This window comes from Calonectris borealis, chromosome 2 (assembly GCF_964195595.1).
Source record: "Calonectris borealis chromosome 2, bCalBor7.hap1.2, whole genome shotgun sequence".
NCBI lineage: Eukaryota > Metazoa > Chordata > Aves > Procellariiformes > Procellariidae > Calonectris > Calonectris borealis.
The window spans coordinates 102,737,213-102,753,567 of NC_134313.1; the positions used below are offsets into that span (position 1 = coordinate 102,737,213).

Below are 16,355 nucleotides of genomic sequence, written 5' to 3' on the forward strand. Positions count from 1 at the left end.
ATGACTGAGTTTGACTGCTGAACCTCTGTACTACACTTTGTTTTCTCAGCCAGAATAAAGATCTGAGTGAAGACTTTTACAGCAAGTTTGGGACCAGAGAGTTAAAAATGTGAAAGCTGGAGGAGGAGGCTGACCATGAAGGAAAAATACATATATAATCCTTCATATTTGTCAGTGAACTATTGAAGTATTCCAAGTTAACATTTTCCAGCAAGTTTTGCACTTGCTCTCTGGTGGTTTTATTTACACCATGTTTCCTTAAGTTTTTTATGAAAACAACATGTGAGGTACTGCAGAAAGCCTTACAAACCATCAAGATAGCTATGCTTTCTCTTATCTATAAGGCCAGTTATTCTCTGATGGGATTCATTTTGATTGATATAGCCATTGGTTACTGGCCAATCAGTGTTGGCTCTTTGTGTTACTTTCTGGATGCTTACAAATAGTTTTGCATATTTTCCTCCCTGTTTTTCCAGGAACTATATAAACTGACTGACCTATGAAAGCCTGGTTCCTCCTTTTTCCCTGTTTTAAAGATGCTCAAAATGTTTAACTTCTTTTATGCTGTATCTTTAAATCTACCACAGCGCTCACCATTTGGTGTGCAGCCAGAACTGCGGGTCTGTGTGACGAATTCAAAGGAAGGTAATTACCTGTGAATAGTTTTTCTTGTGGTCAGACTAAGCTACTAAATAGAATGCTACAAAAGTTTGAAGACAGTTTTATTTTAGGGCTAGATTCAACTCAGGTTCAAACCACTTTAAGGTATTTGACTAGGTGCTGAAATGAAAATCTGTTTTTGTTGTTGTGGGAGACAATTGAGCCGGTAGGTTTTAAAATGGGTTGTACCCTTTTGGAAAGCTATAAATGATCTACCGATGGAGCTGCTGAAAATTCACTTCATAGCTGAATCTGAGGAATCAGTTAAATTGCACAGTCACAGCTGGGCTGTGCAGAGTCAGACCCCTGAGAAAGGACAAGAATATTTTGACTCTAGCCAGGAGCCGTGGCTCTTAAATCTTGCACTGGTGTACTTCAGGCACCTGGTAGAATAGAAGCCTTACGCTTTCAAGGAGCACGACTGTCTTGCTTGAGAAAGCAAGTCAAAATTCAAAGCTAGACTGGAAATCCACTTGGGAAACCAAGTTGGTGTTCTACTTTTTTGAATTTTGTTTTTACAGCAGAAACTGATTGGAATGAAAATTACCGACAGCTTCTTCATAAACCTTTTACAAATTCCGTCTGCAAATTTGAGCATCTTAAAGTACATGTACAGCTATGGGTTCAATCTAGACCACGCTGTTAAGAAAAAGAATTAAAGGGCACTGGAAAATAAAATGTGGAGAATATACATGTGGAGGAGGAGGCAGAGTTCTTTCTAAATTTCACTGTCAAGCCAGAAATAGTTGCAGAATTTGCAAGGATTCTGAAACCACCAACAACGTGGTATAATTTTGTGGGTTGATACTTGTAGCCATGTACAGCCCACATGTTGACTGTCCAATATAAAAAAATTACTTTTAGGAAAGTGTAGTCCTGTAAGATTTGTAATGGTCATGAGCATTCATTACCCATCCTCCTTCCTCTGTGAGTCTGTCTGGAAACCCTGATGGAATTATGAGAATTTAGTTGCAAGGAAGCTGAAATAGCATCAGGAGTTTTGTATACCACATACTCCTGCGCTGAATAGAAGGGAAGGAAGGTACTCTCTACAGATAAGGTGAAATAGTCTTTAATTTTAAGGGAGAAAATAATTTTTACCTCCAGTATAAATATGTATGTGATCAGCATCTCAGGTAAATTTCTCCTTTCACTATAAATCTTTTTCTCAGAAAAATTCAAAGTCAAAAGATGGAAATGTAGTTTAGTGAAACGAGTTTACTGGTATCACGGGTTTTTTTCTTTTTTTGTAGGCTTTTATGGTTTAGCATCCATTGCAGTTGCTTATAAAAATGCAGAAGAGTATATAATTCTTCTGTATTTCCTATCTAAACTTAGTTCATTGAAATTTTCAAGATCATAGCATTGTTCTTCAAAAGAAGTTTATACAAAATGGCATCAGGATAAACTCAATGCATAAATTAATTTTACTGTTTTTACATTTAAATCACACTACAAACTGCATGAATATGCTCATACATGGAGTATATTGGAAGCCTCTGCCGTTAATTACCAAGATTGAATCGGTAAGACAGATGTCATGAGGGCAATAAAAGCTGAAAATTGTGCATCTTTTTCCTTTACCAGTGATTATGAATTATGTACTCTGATGTGGGGTTTCAAGTTAGAGTGGTACAGGAAGTTTAAGGGCTGTTTTGTAAATTCCCTCTTCACTGATAGGGGCTTGAAGTGAGGCAGAGAGAGAAACAAAATTTCTTCAAACACCTTTTACTCATTAAGCTGTTGTTATTAGTAGAACCAAGGCATTTTTATTAAAAGCAGATAACTATTTGCACAACACATTCATTTAGTCACTGGCATTCACTGGCATGCTCACCTGTGGTTACCTGTGGAGCAGCAGCTAGGAGGCCAGCCCCAGCTGTGTGCTCAGATGTGGAGGGTCAACCTGTGGCTTCGAGGTGGGTGCTTGGAAAGTCCCTCAGAGGGATCTTTGTTCCTTTAGATACAAACGTAATCCTGCAGTCTTCACCTGCATATAGGAGTCACTACCCTCTTGGATGCGGTCCAAGTCTCTTTGTCTGTTGTTGATCATACAGTCCTTGAGCAGATTGAACAGACTGTTGGTGTCCTGAGTTTGTTAGTTATTGCAGATTCAGCATGAGTACTAGTTTTAGAGCTTATTAGTCCTTGGAAAATTTTCATATGCTGCATTTTCAGCAGGTAATGTTACCATCTTTGGCCTGCTGTTTTTCTGTTACAACTCCATCCAAATCCATAGATGCCTATAGAACCCATTCACAGAAGCTCATACAGAAGGGACCTCTGTGGCAACTTTATGTTTATGTATTCTTTGTCCTTCTATGCTCTTCATTGGCTCATAATGAAGTGGAAGAACCATGGAAGAAGTTTTAACTGAGTCTTTTTTTAATTTTTACTTGAATTACAGTTGGGTAACTTCTGCAATACTGGGAATTTTTCTCTTTTTTAATTCAGAATTTTAATATACTTTATGAACCAGTCTGCTCAGAGCTGGAAACAGTGCCAGCAGTTGTAGACATAAGGGAGCATTGCCCATAACTTAATCCCTGAAATTGGATGTATGCAGCTGAACAGAAAAAACTATTAGTTTTAAAAAAAACCCTCTTGGCTTTGGCAATTCCAGACTTCCTCAAATGAGAACATGGTTTAGATTTAATAATTTGTGACTTAACACAGATAGCAAATTAAGAACCTATCCAGGTCTGATATTAATTATGTTACTGAAATCATTTAAGCTTTACTACTTTACTGTCTTTGTTGCCTAGCATAAATAGGCTCTGGTTGAGTGTATTAGTTTTGTGGCTTTCTTAACTGTTATTTTAGACTCGAGGAACAGAATTTGCCAGTGCTGTAAGTCCGGTTTAGAATTTATTTCTTTTTTAAAAAACACTACAGACTTATCAATATAATTCTCTTACTTTTTTAAACCCACAGTTTGCCTTCAAATTTTTTTAATGTGCATTTGATTTCATTAATTTTTTTTTTATCATGGAGGTGACTAAGCTTGTCCATCATTTGCAAATCATGTGACATTTATGATGACCCATAAATTGTGCTTTGGAAGAAAAGGACACTGAAATATCCTGAGGTAGGTTCTTGGTGACCCTTTCCTGAACTTCATCTGTCTTTGATAATCCAAGCACACTCCTTCAAAGCCATCACAGTCAATCAGGTCACTGAGTGCTTTGGAACTCATATCTTCCGCTGTTTTCATTGCTGCGCCTGCACCGCCGGTCACTGTGCTAAAAATCCACATGGAACTTGGAATTGCTGAAAAACTGGAGGTAGTGTGGAGGGCTGAATAATAGATTAAGGTGAAACAGTGAGGGCAATTTTTGTGTGTCTAGTGAATTTGTGTGTGGTGGGTACACGAGTGGTCTCTCCCATACAGCAAGCACTTGAGCACTGTTTACCACTGACTATTTGTACCACACTACCTTCTGGAGCACTTCTTTTCTGCTCTTTTTATTCTTTCTGGGATGCTGGAAAACCTGGTGCTTTCAAAGCTGCTGTTGTGCAATAGAGCACACAGATATCTCACCAGATTATAAAAAGGAAAAGAGTGCATTGCAGACAGGTCAGTCCTGGGTTTATACGTAAGCCCATATATGTCCTGGGCTTAATATATATATAAAAATTACATTTCATTACTAAAATGTAGTTTGCAGTTCATTCTGGTTTATATTATTGCATAACTGGGTGCAATAACTATATATATTCAAAATCAGTCTGGCCCTCGTGACCAATCATGTTATTTCTGATTTAGTGTCAATCTAATTCGAAATATGGCCTATACCCCAGGCCAAGTTTCTGTCGGATACTTTTGTTCTACAAAATCTTTTTGAGCTAAACAGTTTTCCTAATCAGTTACAGTGGCATCCTTCGAAAATACCCACCTCATATAGATTATGAAATTTCAATATGAATTTCAGACATAAAAATCTGCCAGAAGTGAGACAGAGCATTTACAAACTATACCCAATTTAAGGACCCTCAAGATGAACGAGTGTTGAAGGCCTTTTTTGAAATTAAGGATTTCTTTGTGAAAGCCTTCAGAATAAATTTTGCATAATTTATCCTCTGCTAAGGGGGAGATTTTATTATGAAAAATGACAGGAATAACAAACATTAATCCTAAACTAAATTAAATAACTCAAATGTACCAGAAGGAATAGAATTCAGTAATATTTGTAAAATATGTGCGTTTGAGGAGTCTGTATTACATAGCTGAAATTATATGGGAGGTAAGAAGGAAGAAATTGCAATGCCCATAGTTTAATTGAAAATGGATCCTTCCACAAATTATTTTCAAATAGGTTGACAGATGATCTTATGAAGATCCTATGCTAGTTTTTGAAAATGTTTGTATTTTTCTGTAAATAAGAATCTCTACTTAAAATGTAAAATAGATGTTGCCATAATCCTGAAAACAGGATCACTAATGTTTGTGATCATTTTCTAGATTAATATGATTAGTAAAGGTGCATAAAGTTTTTTATATATTTTCCTCTTTTAGACAAAAACCACATTGCATGGGCTCATAAAACTTTGTTCTAAATTTTTTAGAAAGAGTCACTGAGTATACAAAAGACTAAAGAGTATACAAAATATGAATTATGAATGTATAATTCTGTTGTTAATTGGAATTGGGAAAAAATGTCCACCATCTTGGAACGTCGAGGTAAACTGCCGAATATAACACATTATTCACTAAGTGACATTTTCTATGTATGCATCAAAAATTATTAGAAAGTAATTTCTTAAACCAAGCTAAATAATGAAATGCACGTGTATCAATAGTTAAAGTAGAACAGTGAGTCTATTTTAACATAGTAATTCAGGTAGGTTAGGTCAAAAAGACTAGCTCGTCCCCAAATGATTTTGTATGCTTCATTATAGATGTGATCAGAAAAATAGGAATTATATCAGTAGGAGGAAGGAGAAAACTTGTCAAGCCTGTATTGTCACTTCTGCCCTTTCAGACCTTACAGGGCACAGACACGAGAGCATAACGAACACCGGTTACGATTTTATCAAGAAATCTGGTTGGGGCACAACGTTTTTTTCAGGATCATTTCTAAGAGGGTGACGCACTGAATAACTCGAAGTCAAAAAGAACGGTTCACTGGTTTCTGATCACTTTTTAAAAAAATGTTTTGCAGAATAAAAAGCAATCTGTAAACTTTGATAATGTGGCAGTTTCAGTGGCTTGGCTCATATCTGTATTGTGGTTATAGGTACATAGATTTAAGGCTTTATGGATTGCATTTCCAAGCAAGGGTTTTAAATGTACCTTGGCTGGAATACATCTCTCTCTCTGGTCTTTTGCCAAGTAACTCTTCGGAGAGTAAAGTTAGGCTAGTCAGTGTCTTTAGATAGAGCTACTCCATTCCATTTTATAAAAGTTTGGAGTTTGGAACTACCCAAGGCCTTTGTAGTTTTGAGATCACAGATGTGACAGGGGGGGAAAGAAAGACATAGCTTCATTATTGCTCAGAAAACGCATGTTACTGAAGTTAGAGAATGCCATAATACAAAACGCCTTAGGCGTGCTGTTTCAGAAAAGAAAGCTCCAATCTTGTGGTTTTTGCTGTTGCAAGTGTCTGTTACGCTGGAGCCTCCGTGCTTTTGGTAATACTGGGGAATAAAACTGTGAAAATACTTGCAAAGTGCCTTCATTCTTCTCCCGAAGTCTGTCAAAGTTGTAGTTAAATTTTACCTTGGCTCACAAAGTTTAATGTGGTTGTAACTCTGAATTATGTAATCCATTAGATGCTACACAAGCAGGGAATGTGGTTTCCCTGACTCGTTTGAAAGAAAAACAATGTTGCTCTTGGTTGTTAGCATGCTCAAGTGTGTGAGATGCATTATAAGCTCTAACTTAAATAAGGTTCCTGTGGCAAAATAAAATTGTATGTTAATTCTGGTCAGCAGTATGTAAAAGAGAAATGGAGGAGAAGCTGGTAGGTGAGGGGAGAGAACTGACGTAAATACATGCATCTGGTTGCCTTGACCCATGTTGCTATTCACTGTGATCATGAAGGAAAAGAAGAATATTTGAACGGAAACAGATATGGATTCCTGTTACTGAAGGCAGCTCCATATACTGGAGGGATTTTAAATGATGGAAGCAGAAAAACAAAAGCAGGAGAACTTGCTGACGATATATTGAGGCTGACACCTTCAAGGGAACTGGTAGAATGTGCAGATCTGTCGCAGTATTAGGCTGGAATTAAGAACCTTGAAGGTGAAAATAGACTTTTTAAAACTGAAAGTCAAGTCTAAAGGAAACCAGTGATACCTTCATATTGGGGAGTAATTTTGTCCCTTTTATTCCTAGATGAAAAACTGAGAATATTCTATTTAAACTGCTTTTAAGTAACCTGTAATAAAAATATCTCGGCGATATTGTAATTATCCTTCATAATAAATGTCGTAGATCTACAATACCATGCATGAAAGGAAAATAAACAAGTTTTAGGCTACATTAATATCATCTGAAAGACAGGTAATTATCACCTGAGCATGAAAAGAGGATCACCAGAGAAGTGCAATATACCTGTGTGAGCCTACAATGTTTAGTATTTGGTATAGTTATTTCATTTCTAATCTTACTTTTCTAAAGTATTTTCTGTTTATAAAAATGTATTGTTAGGATACCCTTACGTTTACCCTATTTTCACACCATTATTTAAAAAAAAAAAATTTAAGTTAGGCTTTATTTTTCTGAAGTAGTCAACACAAAATTCTCTGCTGGTTAACTTGTGCAGAAAATATTTTAAACAGTTTTAGAGATTCATCCTGTATGGGTTTTTTTTTGTTTGGTTGGTTTTTTTAGATTCTACCTATTTGTTCTTTAAGTGATCTTTCCTGATCAAAAGTGGAATAATAATCCACAGTGTAATCCACTTAAAACATCAGAAAATATTTCATTATTGCTAAAAATCAATGCACAAGAAGAAAGAGTAAAAACACCAAGAAGGTCACTAACTCTTGGCTTTATTGGTTTATAATTCTGGATGTGTTCTAAAAGGATCCTTTATTGTTACTATATTTTAAGCATATAATATGTGTCTCAGGTGACCAGTGTCCCTTTAAAAAATCTCAATAGTTAAAAATGAGACCTCAAAAATATGAGGCCCAGAAAATGAGAGACAGAGAAAGGAAATATTTAGAGCACAATATGTGTTACTTGCATGTATGCATACAGCAGGGGAAAATAATGAAATTATGGTAATGTGTTGTTTCCTCGCTATTAACGTTGTCTATGTATGTTGTCATAAAAACATCACTAGTTGATGTTGGTTTCTGGTTCTTATTTTTATAACTGCGTGTTAAACACTACCTGTCTTTTGAGTAGCACGCACTGACGTATATTTTAGTAACAAGCTTGAAACAATTCACTTACAAAAGTATTGCTTTAGGGAAACCCCTCCATGTGGCATACTTATGTGTTCGTACATATATGATTTTAGAGTATTTAACTCAGTCCTGCAGCAGCACTTTAATCCATTCTTCATCAGGCTTTCACATACTTTTCCAGCTGAAGATAGAAATAAAAAGTGTCTCTGTGTATCTCCCATATAATGTGGCATTTTTAAAACTTACTGAAACAAAAAAGTGAAAAATTGTTTGCACAGTCATATGCATACATTTTTAGTGGCCCACATAGTATGGCATAGTATCTGAATGTATCTTTCTCTCTATCTCATCTTCCTAAACTTGTTTCTTTAAGTGCTACAAACTAAGGACTACGAGTTTAAAATTTAAATCAGTGCATGATTGAGTTGTCAGAATTTTGTAACCTAAAAAAATCTCTACCCCTGTAAAGTGCGCGCACGCACACACATATACATGCGTACATACATATATTAGGGAACCTTCTGTCCAGAGTCTTGCTTGTTGTAAATTTAGGAGGATCTTGCTAGGCTCCCACAGACTCCAACATGTGAACAGTTGTACACAGCAGTGATGCAGGCAGCAGCCTCCACCCAGGGAAAGCCCTTCCTTCTCTATTAATAGGGTACTGTGCTGCAGATCCCCAGATGGCCTGCTACTAGTGCTTCAAAAAATCCCCACTTCATACACCCCTGCTTGCTTCAATGCACGAGTAGGAAATTGTGCACAGTTCTCAGATTGAGGCTTTACTGGTCTTATTAGTCATATGGTATTTATCTCAAGTGATGCTTGACTCTGACTGTCCTGTTGGCAAACCAGTACTGGAAAAGTTTGTGGAGGAATAGTGTATCTCTGGCTTGTTACGTGTCAAATGCTTTTGCACCAAATTATATACAGCCAGACTGAGTAAGAGTATTGCAAGTAACCCACTGCCAAGAGTAACTTGGTTTAAGAAAATGTTCTGTGGTCACTGAACGTAGGCTGTATCAATATCTGGCAAGCCTGAGAGAAGTACGGAAATAATGTAGAAGTCTGATGGTGCTGTCAGACTCCAAAGAGGTCTTTTCATTTTTGGAAATACCCTGTGCTAATTTATATAGTGACTTTGGAAAGGCTCTTGAATTTTTTTCAGAAAGATAATACATTTAAATATATCCTATGCAGATCTGTGAGGATGTTTGAAAGCGATACTGCTGCTGTACGTGGAACAGTACGATGGAACAGTACATTTGCCCAAGATCAGAAGGGTTTTTTGAGTGTCTTTTTACCATGTGATTTTGACAGCATTATTGGTACAGAACAAAGGAGTGGGGAATCAGAACAGTAAAGGGAAAGAGCAGGAACACAGGGGGAAGAAAAATATTTTTTATTGGTCAAGAGAATACTTGAAAGGGATGTTGGACGAAGCCAAGGAAGGAGAAATAGGAGTATGAAGGAAAGAAATTCTGGGGACATGCATGTAAATAGGCAGTTTAGGGACTGAAAGTCCACTGGAGGCAGTGAAGGAGAAGGAGCTTTTGGGCTCCTTATTTTCCTCTGTCATGTCTAGTCATGGAGAGGCCTGCTTTACTCTCTGCTTTACACTGCTTACAGGTGAGCTGGGAACCGTGTCTTTTCTCATGTAAAAAACTTACTATTAATACCATGTAGCTAATGCCTGCTGTAGGAGTTGAAGGGGTTACCATTATAGCAGCATGAATTCCGTGTCCTTTTCTTAGTCTCTGTGTTTTGAAATGTTTTCTGTTTCTGTTTTTGAGAGATCTGAGTTAAGCTGAACTCTGTGTTCTAAAAAGACACAAATTATCACTAAGCAACCTTAACTCTGTGCTTAAGACATTTTTGTCTCTGTGTATTCAGAGTTCCTACAAAGTAGTCAAACGCTCTTTAGATTTAGATCACCTAAGCATATGGGGCATCCTGGGGGCAGCGTTTTTCCATGTGCATCTCCAGAAGTTCCATTCCATGTTCCTCTGTGTCATGAATTTCCAGGATTTCCCCAGTCAGGAGCATTTTGGTTTTGTACAAAAAGCAAAACTTCCACCTTTTGTGGAAAGGTAGAAAAGAAATCATAATTTCGTATAATAAAAAGTGGAAGACTATGTCAATGTGTTGTGTAAGGGTAGCTATCTTCATTTTTCATCTTGTCTAGCTGAGTGTGTAAATAGCATTTTGGCCAGAGTCTGAGGGTGAAGGATAGGAGGGCTTCTGCCATATAACTTTATTGAGTGTTATTAAAGTTATTGCAAAAAAAAATACTCAAAAGCACTTTATGTGCCGTCAAAATGGATTCAAGAGAAATAGTCTTCGGTAAAAAAAAGCAAAAATTAGACTTTTTCTGGATTTTGTGCAGTTTTTTTCCTAGAAAGTTTAGTGGAGGTCTCCAGATTCCAAATTAAAATGCTTTTGTCTACTTCTTGCGTGATTCTACATTAAATTTTTTAATCAACCTTTTTATGTAATCATTTTGATACCTCTTTTCAATTTATTATCACATTTCTCCAAATCCTTTTTATAGTATTTTAAGTACTTTCACTGTGTATAACTGTACTACCAGGAAAGAAGTCATTGTAGGGTAGTGATGGAATTTGGGTTGTGCTACCTGATGCTTTCATTTGAGTGGGTTTTTTCCCATTGGAAATAAAAGAGGTATTAATGGGGGTTAGAGGGCGAAGGTTCCTCTACTAAGGGAGATCTTTTCTTTGGCAAAGGCATGTTCGATTGCTGAGAAGGTCTATACTAACAGAAATGTCTTTTTTAATATCACTTCTGTTACTTTTAAAGCCCCTTAGTAAACTCGGAGAAACAAGTCCTGTTAGGTATTACTTAGGGTAATTGAATAGAATTGTCTATGACAGAAGTAACCTTCTCATACTGAAAATAAAATTTACAGTTCTTGTTTGAAGAGGGACAGTGAGTAAAAAATTATTTTCTTGACTCTTTAGTGGTCGTAACTAAAACATAGGTAGGGACCTCACAGAAGTAGTAATATTAATCTGATACCTTTAATGACTCAGAAATATCCAGCTGTCATAAATTTGTACTAGTAACTAAAGTTACAGCTTTTATGACTAAGTTGCTGCGTCTGAACATTTCACTGAAAATAAAAACTGTGTAAAGAAAGGAAATACATAGTTCCTTTTGCATAATCAAAAATTACTACATTTTCCTATAGTTTCCAGAAGTTAAAATTAATACTGCAGTCATGGAGCTGTCTATTTAGTTCCCAGCATGCTGGAAACATGATCCTACCAGTTTAGTTGGAAAACTACTTTCACAGAAATGATGGCTAGAATAAAACAATGGTACAAGACTGTAAGCAAGGAGTTCTTGTAGTTGAATCCCCTTTACACAGTTTCCGACATGCAATGCTCTGCCTTCCTGAGCTATGACATAAGTCAACGTCTATTTTGACATAATAAAACTTTAAACTTATTTGTGACTCGTCTCTGCATTAAAGATGAAGGGTGTTTTTCTCCTCTCCCTGCCCCCCCCTCCACAGGATGCAGCTGAGAGATCCTATTTAACATCTGCTGAAATCATTGAAAGCTCTTTCATTGATTTCAGTAGAAGCTGGATTAAGCAGGTTTTGTCTTTGAACTTTGCTCTTAACAGAAAGAGGTTTTTTCCCTTTGCCTTGGCATTAAATGGCATCCCATCTATTAATTTTCCACAATCAAGGCAATGTGAGAGTATTAGCATCAAAAGAAATCGAAAAATAATAAATGATTCTTCTTTAAACTGACTTCCTTTAAACCTAATCTGCTATAAAGCAAGACTGCATGTACGTGCTAGAATAGTAGGCAAGTCTTTGCAAGATCGGAGCCTAATCTTCAAGTTTTGTTATCTGTATTCTAAAACATCATTTATGATTTATTTTGCAGAAATTAAAATAAATCTGAATTGTTTACACATTCCACTGATGTTCCATAGATTAGTGTTTATTATTTATTAAGGATATGTTCTTAACATTGTTAATATATATGTTAATTATTTCCTGTGATATTTAATATCCTTAATCTGCATACACTGCTCTTCATACCTACAGTTCCATTAACAAAGTGGGGAGAGAATGTGTTTGTACCTGCATACAGCTTTTTAAATCAGTAGTCTCTTTCTTTTTCCTTTAACTTTTCTAATACAGTTTATTTATTAATATTACTTTTCAGAAAAAACAGAGAACAAAGGATCTGTCCCAGCTGTTTCATTCATACAATCCATATGATCATAAGGTAAGAAAAAATATACTACCTACGTTTGTTTTTAAGAATAATTCCAAACATTCGTGATAACTATATTTCATGTTTAATGCAAAAATGAGAGGAAATTATAAAATTGAAAGCGCTAGGGTATTCATGTTACTTAAATTATGCTACCATATAAATGTTTCTTTGTTTCTTCAAGCCAAGCTTTAAAAGCTGCATTTTCTGATTTGTGAAACCAATGACTCACATTAACCTCATAGAAGTATAATTTATAGACTGACACTAAATCCTGCAAAGTGACCATATGTGGTATCGGATTCCCCTCTTTTTTTTCTCTCTATTTAGAAACTGTGTTACCCTTGAGTATGTTGCTTAGCCTGTTGTGTCAATTAGGCCCTGAGATACATGATACTAATGAATTATCTATTGATTCTGGAAGCATCACTGGAAAAGACTGCTTTGCTAACAAGCCTGATGGTTGTCTGGGGGAAGAAGATGAAATACACATCATCATTATAACTTGAGCCTTATTTGTAAAGTCTGGGAACCCTGGTAAAAAAACCCCTTGTTTAGTATATCACATACTATAGGATAAGAAAAGAAGATCACTTTCCTAAAGACATTCCAATGTGAAATAAGAAAAATTAAAGCCGTTACAAGAAGATTTTGGAGAACCAGGAGACAGAGATCACAGCATTTCTGTGCTATAACTATTTGTCATGGGGTTTTTGTAGACATTATGCAGAAGAGAGCATTAATCAGCAGATTGAAGGAGAGTTAAGTAGGTTTGTAAATATTTTCGGGGAGTTCTTCCTATCCTGGATGCATCTGTGGGCATGTTTTTTTAAGCAAGTGCACTAAATCCTTTAACAATTTGTCAGCAGTATGAGATCGCTGTCTTTGCTACTTCTGTTTTGCAAAGTGTATGTGATTTTGCAAGTATCCATTCAAAAAAGAAAGATTTGAAACATTTTTTTGTTTAGACATTTCAAAGGATCGTTCTGAACTCTACCCCTTCTTTTCCTGGCCATGTACCAAATAGCTGTACATTGGAAAAATTAGCTAGGTTTTATATTTGGGGGAAGAAGGTGGCAGAAGTGTGAATGTATGTGCACCTATCTGTATGTATGAACACATGCGTGTATGTGTGTAACTACACGTATGTCTATGAGAAAGAAATACATTGTGTAAATATTAATGGATTAAATTTATCACGTAGGTTGTTTCTATGAGAGTACCATAGTTACCAGCAACTTGAAAATTCACAGTTTAAAAAAATCATTGTCAAACAGTAGGTATATTCTATAATTTTAATAAATATATATCATTTCAAGTTAAATCCATCACTTCGAAGTATTTTTTTATAGATAGACTTGCATTATTTACAAGGATTGGTAAAGCAGATACTAAGGGCTTGTGAAAATTAAGAAAAATGAGGAATAAAGGAAATTAGTGTGACAAGATTTTGAATGGGATCATTACTTCTTTTAGTAGAAGCATTATAAGGTAAATGTAATAGTAAGTCAATTAAGATCTAATAAGGAGAAGCAAATGATGAACCAGAAGCTTTGATATTCCTTTACGTGTCTAAATTCTCCTGTGCCAAACACTTTTTATTCATAGTACAAGGAAATTCCATTATTCTTTTATTAGCACTTTTAATGGAGCTTGGCCATTTGTAACTCCTGCTGCCTTCCTGCTCACATCCTTTGTGGCATTATATCAAAGTATCTTCAAATGATTTTGGCTTCAGTTGTGAAGACTTGTGCACTCTTTACAAATTAGTCATCAGGCGATGTGGAATTGAATATAAATGCTTAGATATATTCCCTTTTGATCTTTGTTTTAGGACCTTTAATAAATTATTAAAAGTAGCACAATTGTTTGATGAGTGATTTTTGAAGCTCCACTCTTTTGCTGCTTCCAAGCACATTCTGCATATATATCTAAGAGTAAAAGGGGGAAAAAAGGACAAATGAAAGTTTATTAAAACAATGATCTTTCCTTATTTTCCATTTGACAGTGAAGGTTTTCCTTCTGCTAATTACTTACTATTTGTAGTGGCTGCAACAAATTCATTGCAGATTTCTTGCTCTGTGCTTTTAATTGCCACCTCAGCTGTCAATTTCACAATTTTTGCAGTCCAGGGAAGGGCTTTTAATTTTTATATTAAATCTAACAGTAATCAACATCAGTTGAAAATACAGTTATTTTCAAGTGGAGATCTGTATTAATTTTACTGTATTTCTGTTTTGTCTGATTTACATGGCAGAAGGGCTGGTTTTTGAGGGGATTGTTTGCTATTTTGTAGGTTATTTTCAGTAAGCATAAAAAGGAGATTTTTTTGATGGCTTTGCGAGAGTGTTGGTGATGCAGGATCATGGCACGAATGACTTGAATTACTGGCTTCCAGGATTCTTAGTTGGTTGATTAAAAGGTTTTTCTCGGAGAACCTTTCTAAAGTAGAAAAGAGATAACCTTAAAGGATAAGTTGGAGCTTGGTAGTAGTAGTTGAAACAGATGTAAAAAGGAAGCTCATGAACTACAGTGGCTGGAACAGGACTGTCTAGTGACATTTGATAGTACTTCATCCTTTGGGATATCGCATAGAAAAGAGAAAATTAATCAGAAAATGTTCATTCTTCCAAGCTTGTGCTCACTAAACCAGAAAGTGATGTTTTGATGGAGTAACTACACTGACCTTACTAAACTTGTGACTATTTATGCTTGGTCAGGAGACCAACAGCTATTAGAAATAGTAGCTATTCCTGGAAATTTTGCTTCAGTTTTCCTATCTAGTGCAAGTTACTGCATCCTGAAAGACATTTTAAATGTCTGTGGTTCTGCATTCCCAGGTGAAAAGCCAGCTCTTTTATGGAGGGGGAAAGCAAGGATTTCCTTTTTCTTCCAGTTCCAGGTGTGGAGCCTTATCTTCTATCTAGCGAGGCCTTAATTCAGCAGCAGAGGGGGCAGAGCTTTTAAATTCTTTTATGCAAAATGGATGGAAAAGTGGAAGATATTCTACCTCTGCTGATAGCAGAGGAAGAGTAGTTAAGCTCCTGTATTCTTTAATGCCTAAATATGTATAGTTTACCATCTAGTTGCCCTTCTTATTGTTCAGATGAAATCATACAATGGCAAATCTCAATAATTACCCTTTGGTTATATACTTATCCTATCCAGGGGGATTTGATTCTCTTCTCTTTCATCTAGTGTCACAGTAGTGCTTGCAGAGCCTCCTACTATGGAACCTGTGGGTCTTTCAGATACCGTGCCACTGTCGAAGCTCATTGTAGCATCAGTCTTGAATGCAGGGCAAATGTATTGAACTCTTGATGTCAGACACATACACAAAGTTCACTTTTCTCAGATATCTTTTTCTGTTGTTAAAATAAGTAAATATCTTCTAAAATTCATTCTTTCCAAAACTAAATAATTATTTAGGAAATGCTGAGATATATCTTGATTATGAAAAGCTGTTCCAGGTGGGTGTTTGATTGCCATTTGTTCAAACTTATTTCAGTTAGCATGTGTAAAAATACATAGAACTCTATTTGTAGACGAAGCTATTCCTTGTTCTGAAATACTTGCTTTTTCTTGTGTTTATGTAGATTAGGAGTATATATAGTCTAGCTTTCTTGAGAGTCAGGTTTTGACTGCTGTGTAGCTTTTCTCTAGTTAGCAGTAGAACAGCTCTTCCAATTATATGTACAGTTTATCTTTTTCTAGGACCATCAGAAAAATAAGATAAAAATTACATCCTTATAAAGCTGTACCAACAACAGTTTTAGTGATTTGAAATTAAAAAGAAGATATTTGAGGATAGCTCTTTTTACCTGTAGCTATAATCTGGCCAGTTTTCTACTAGCTCATTTAGTGAAAGATTATGTTTGCACACAAGTAATTTCTGCTGAATCTTTTATGTGTGTACACTGTGAGGTTCCACATTGTGCACAGCAAGGATTTTATTCTGTCTGCAGTGGACATTTAACTCCCCTAGTATCTTTCTCCCAAATGATGTTTGCCCTTTAAAACTTGTGACCCAGTTTGTTGAAAGCTATTAAGGCAGTTGTGGTAGCAGGTTACCTGGTCAAT

The 16,355-nt window shown here is 35.9% G+C and overlaps 1 protein-coding gene across 13 annotated transcripts in view; it reads left to right on the forward strand.

The window, feature by feature from the left end:
• Positions 1-16,355, forward strand: part of CDKAL1 (CDKAL1 threonylcarbamoyladenosine tRNA methylthiotransferase) — a 434,025-nt gene that overhangs the window by 324,653 nt on the left and 93,017 nt on the right. For all 13 annotated transcript variants that reach the window (XM_075142821.1, XM_075142824.1, XM_075142820.1 and 10 more), the window contains one exon: positions 12,225-12,287. In XM_075142821.1, the coding sequence (XP_074998922.1) occupies positions 12,225-12,287 (63 nt within the window). The remainder of the gene's footprint in view (positions 1-12,224; positions 12,288-16,355) is intronic.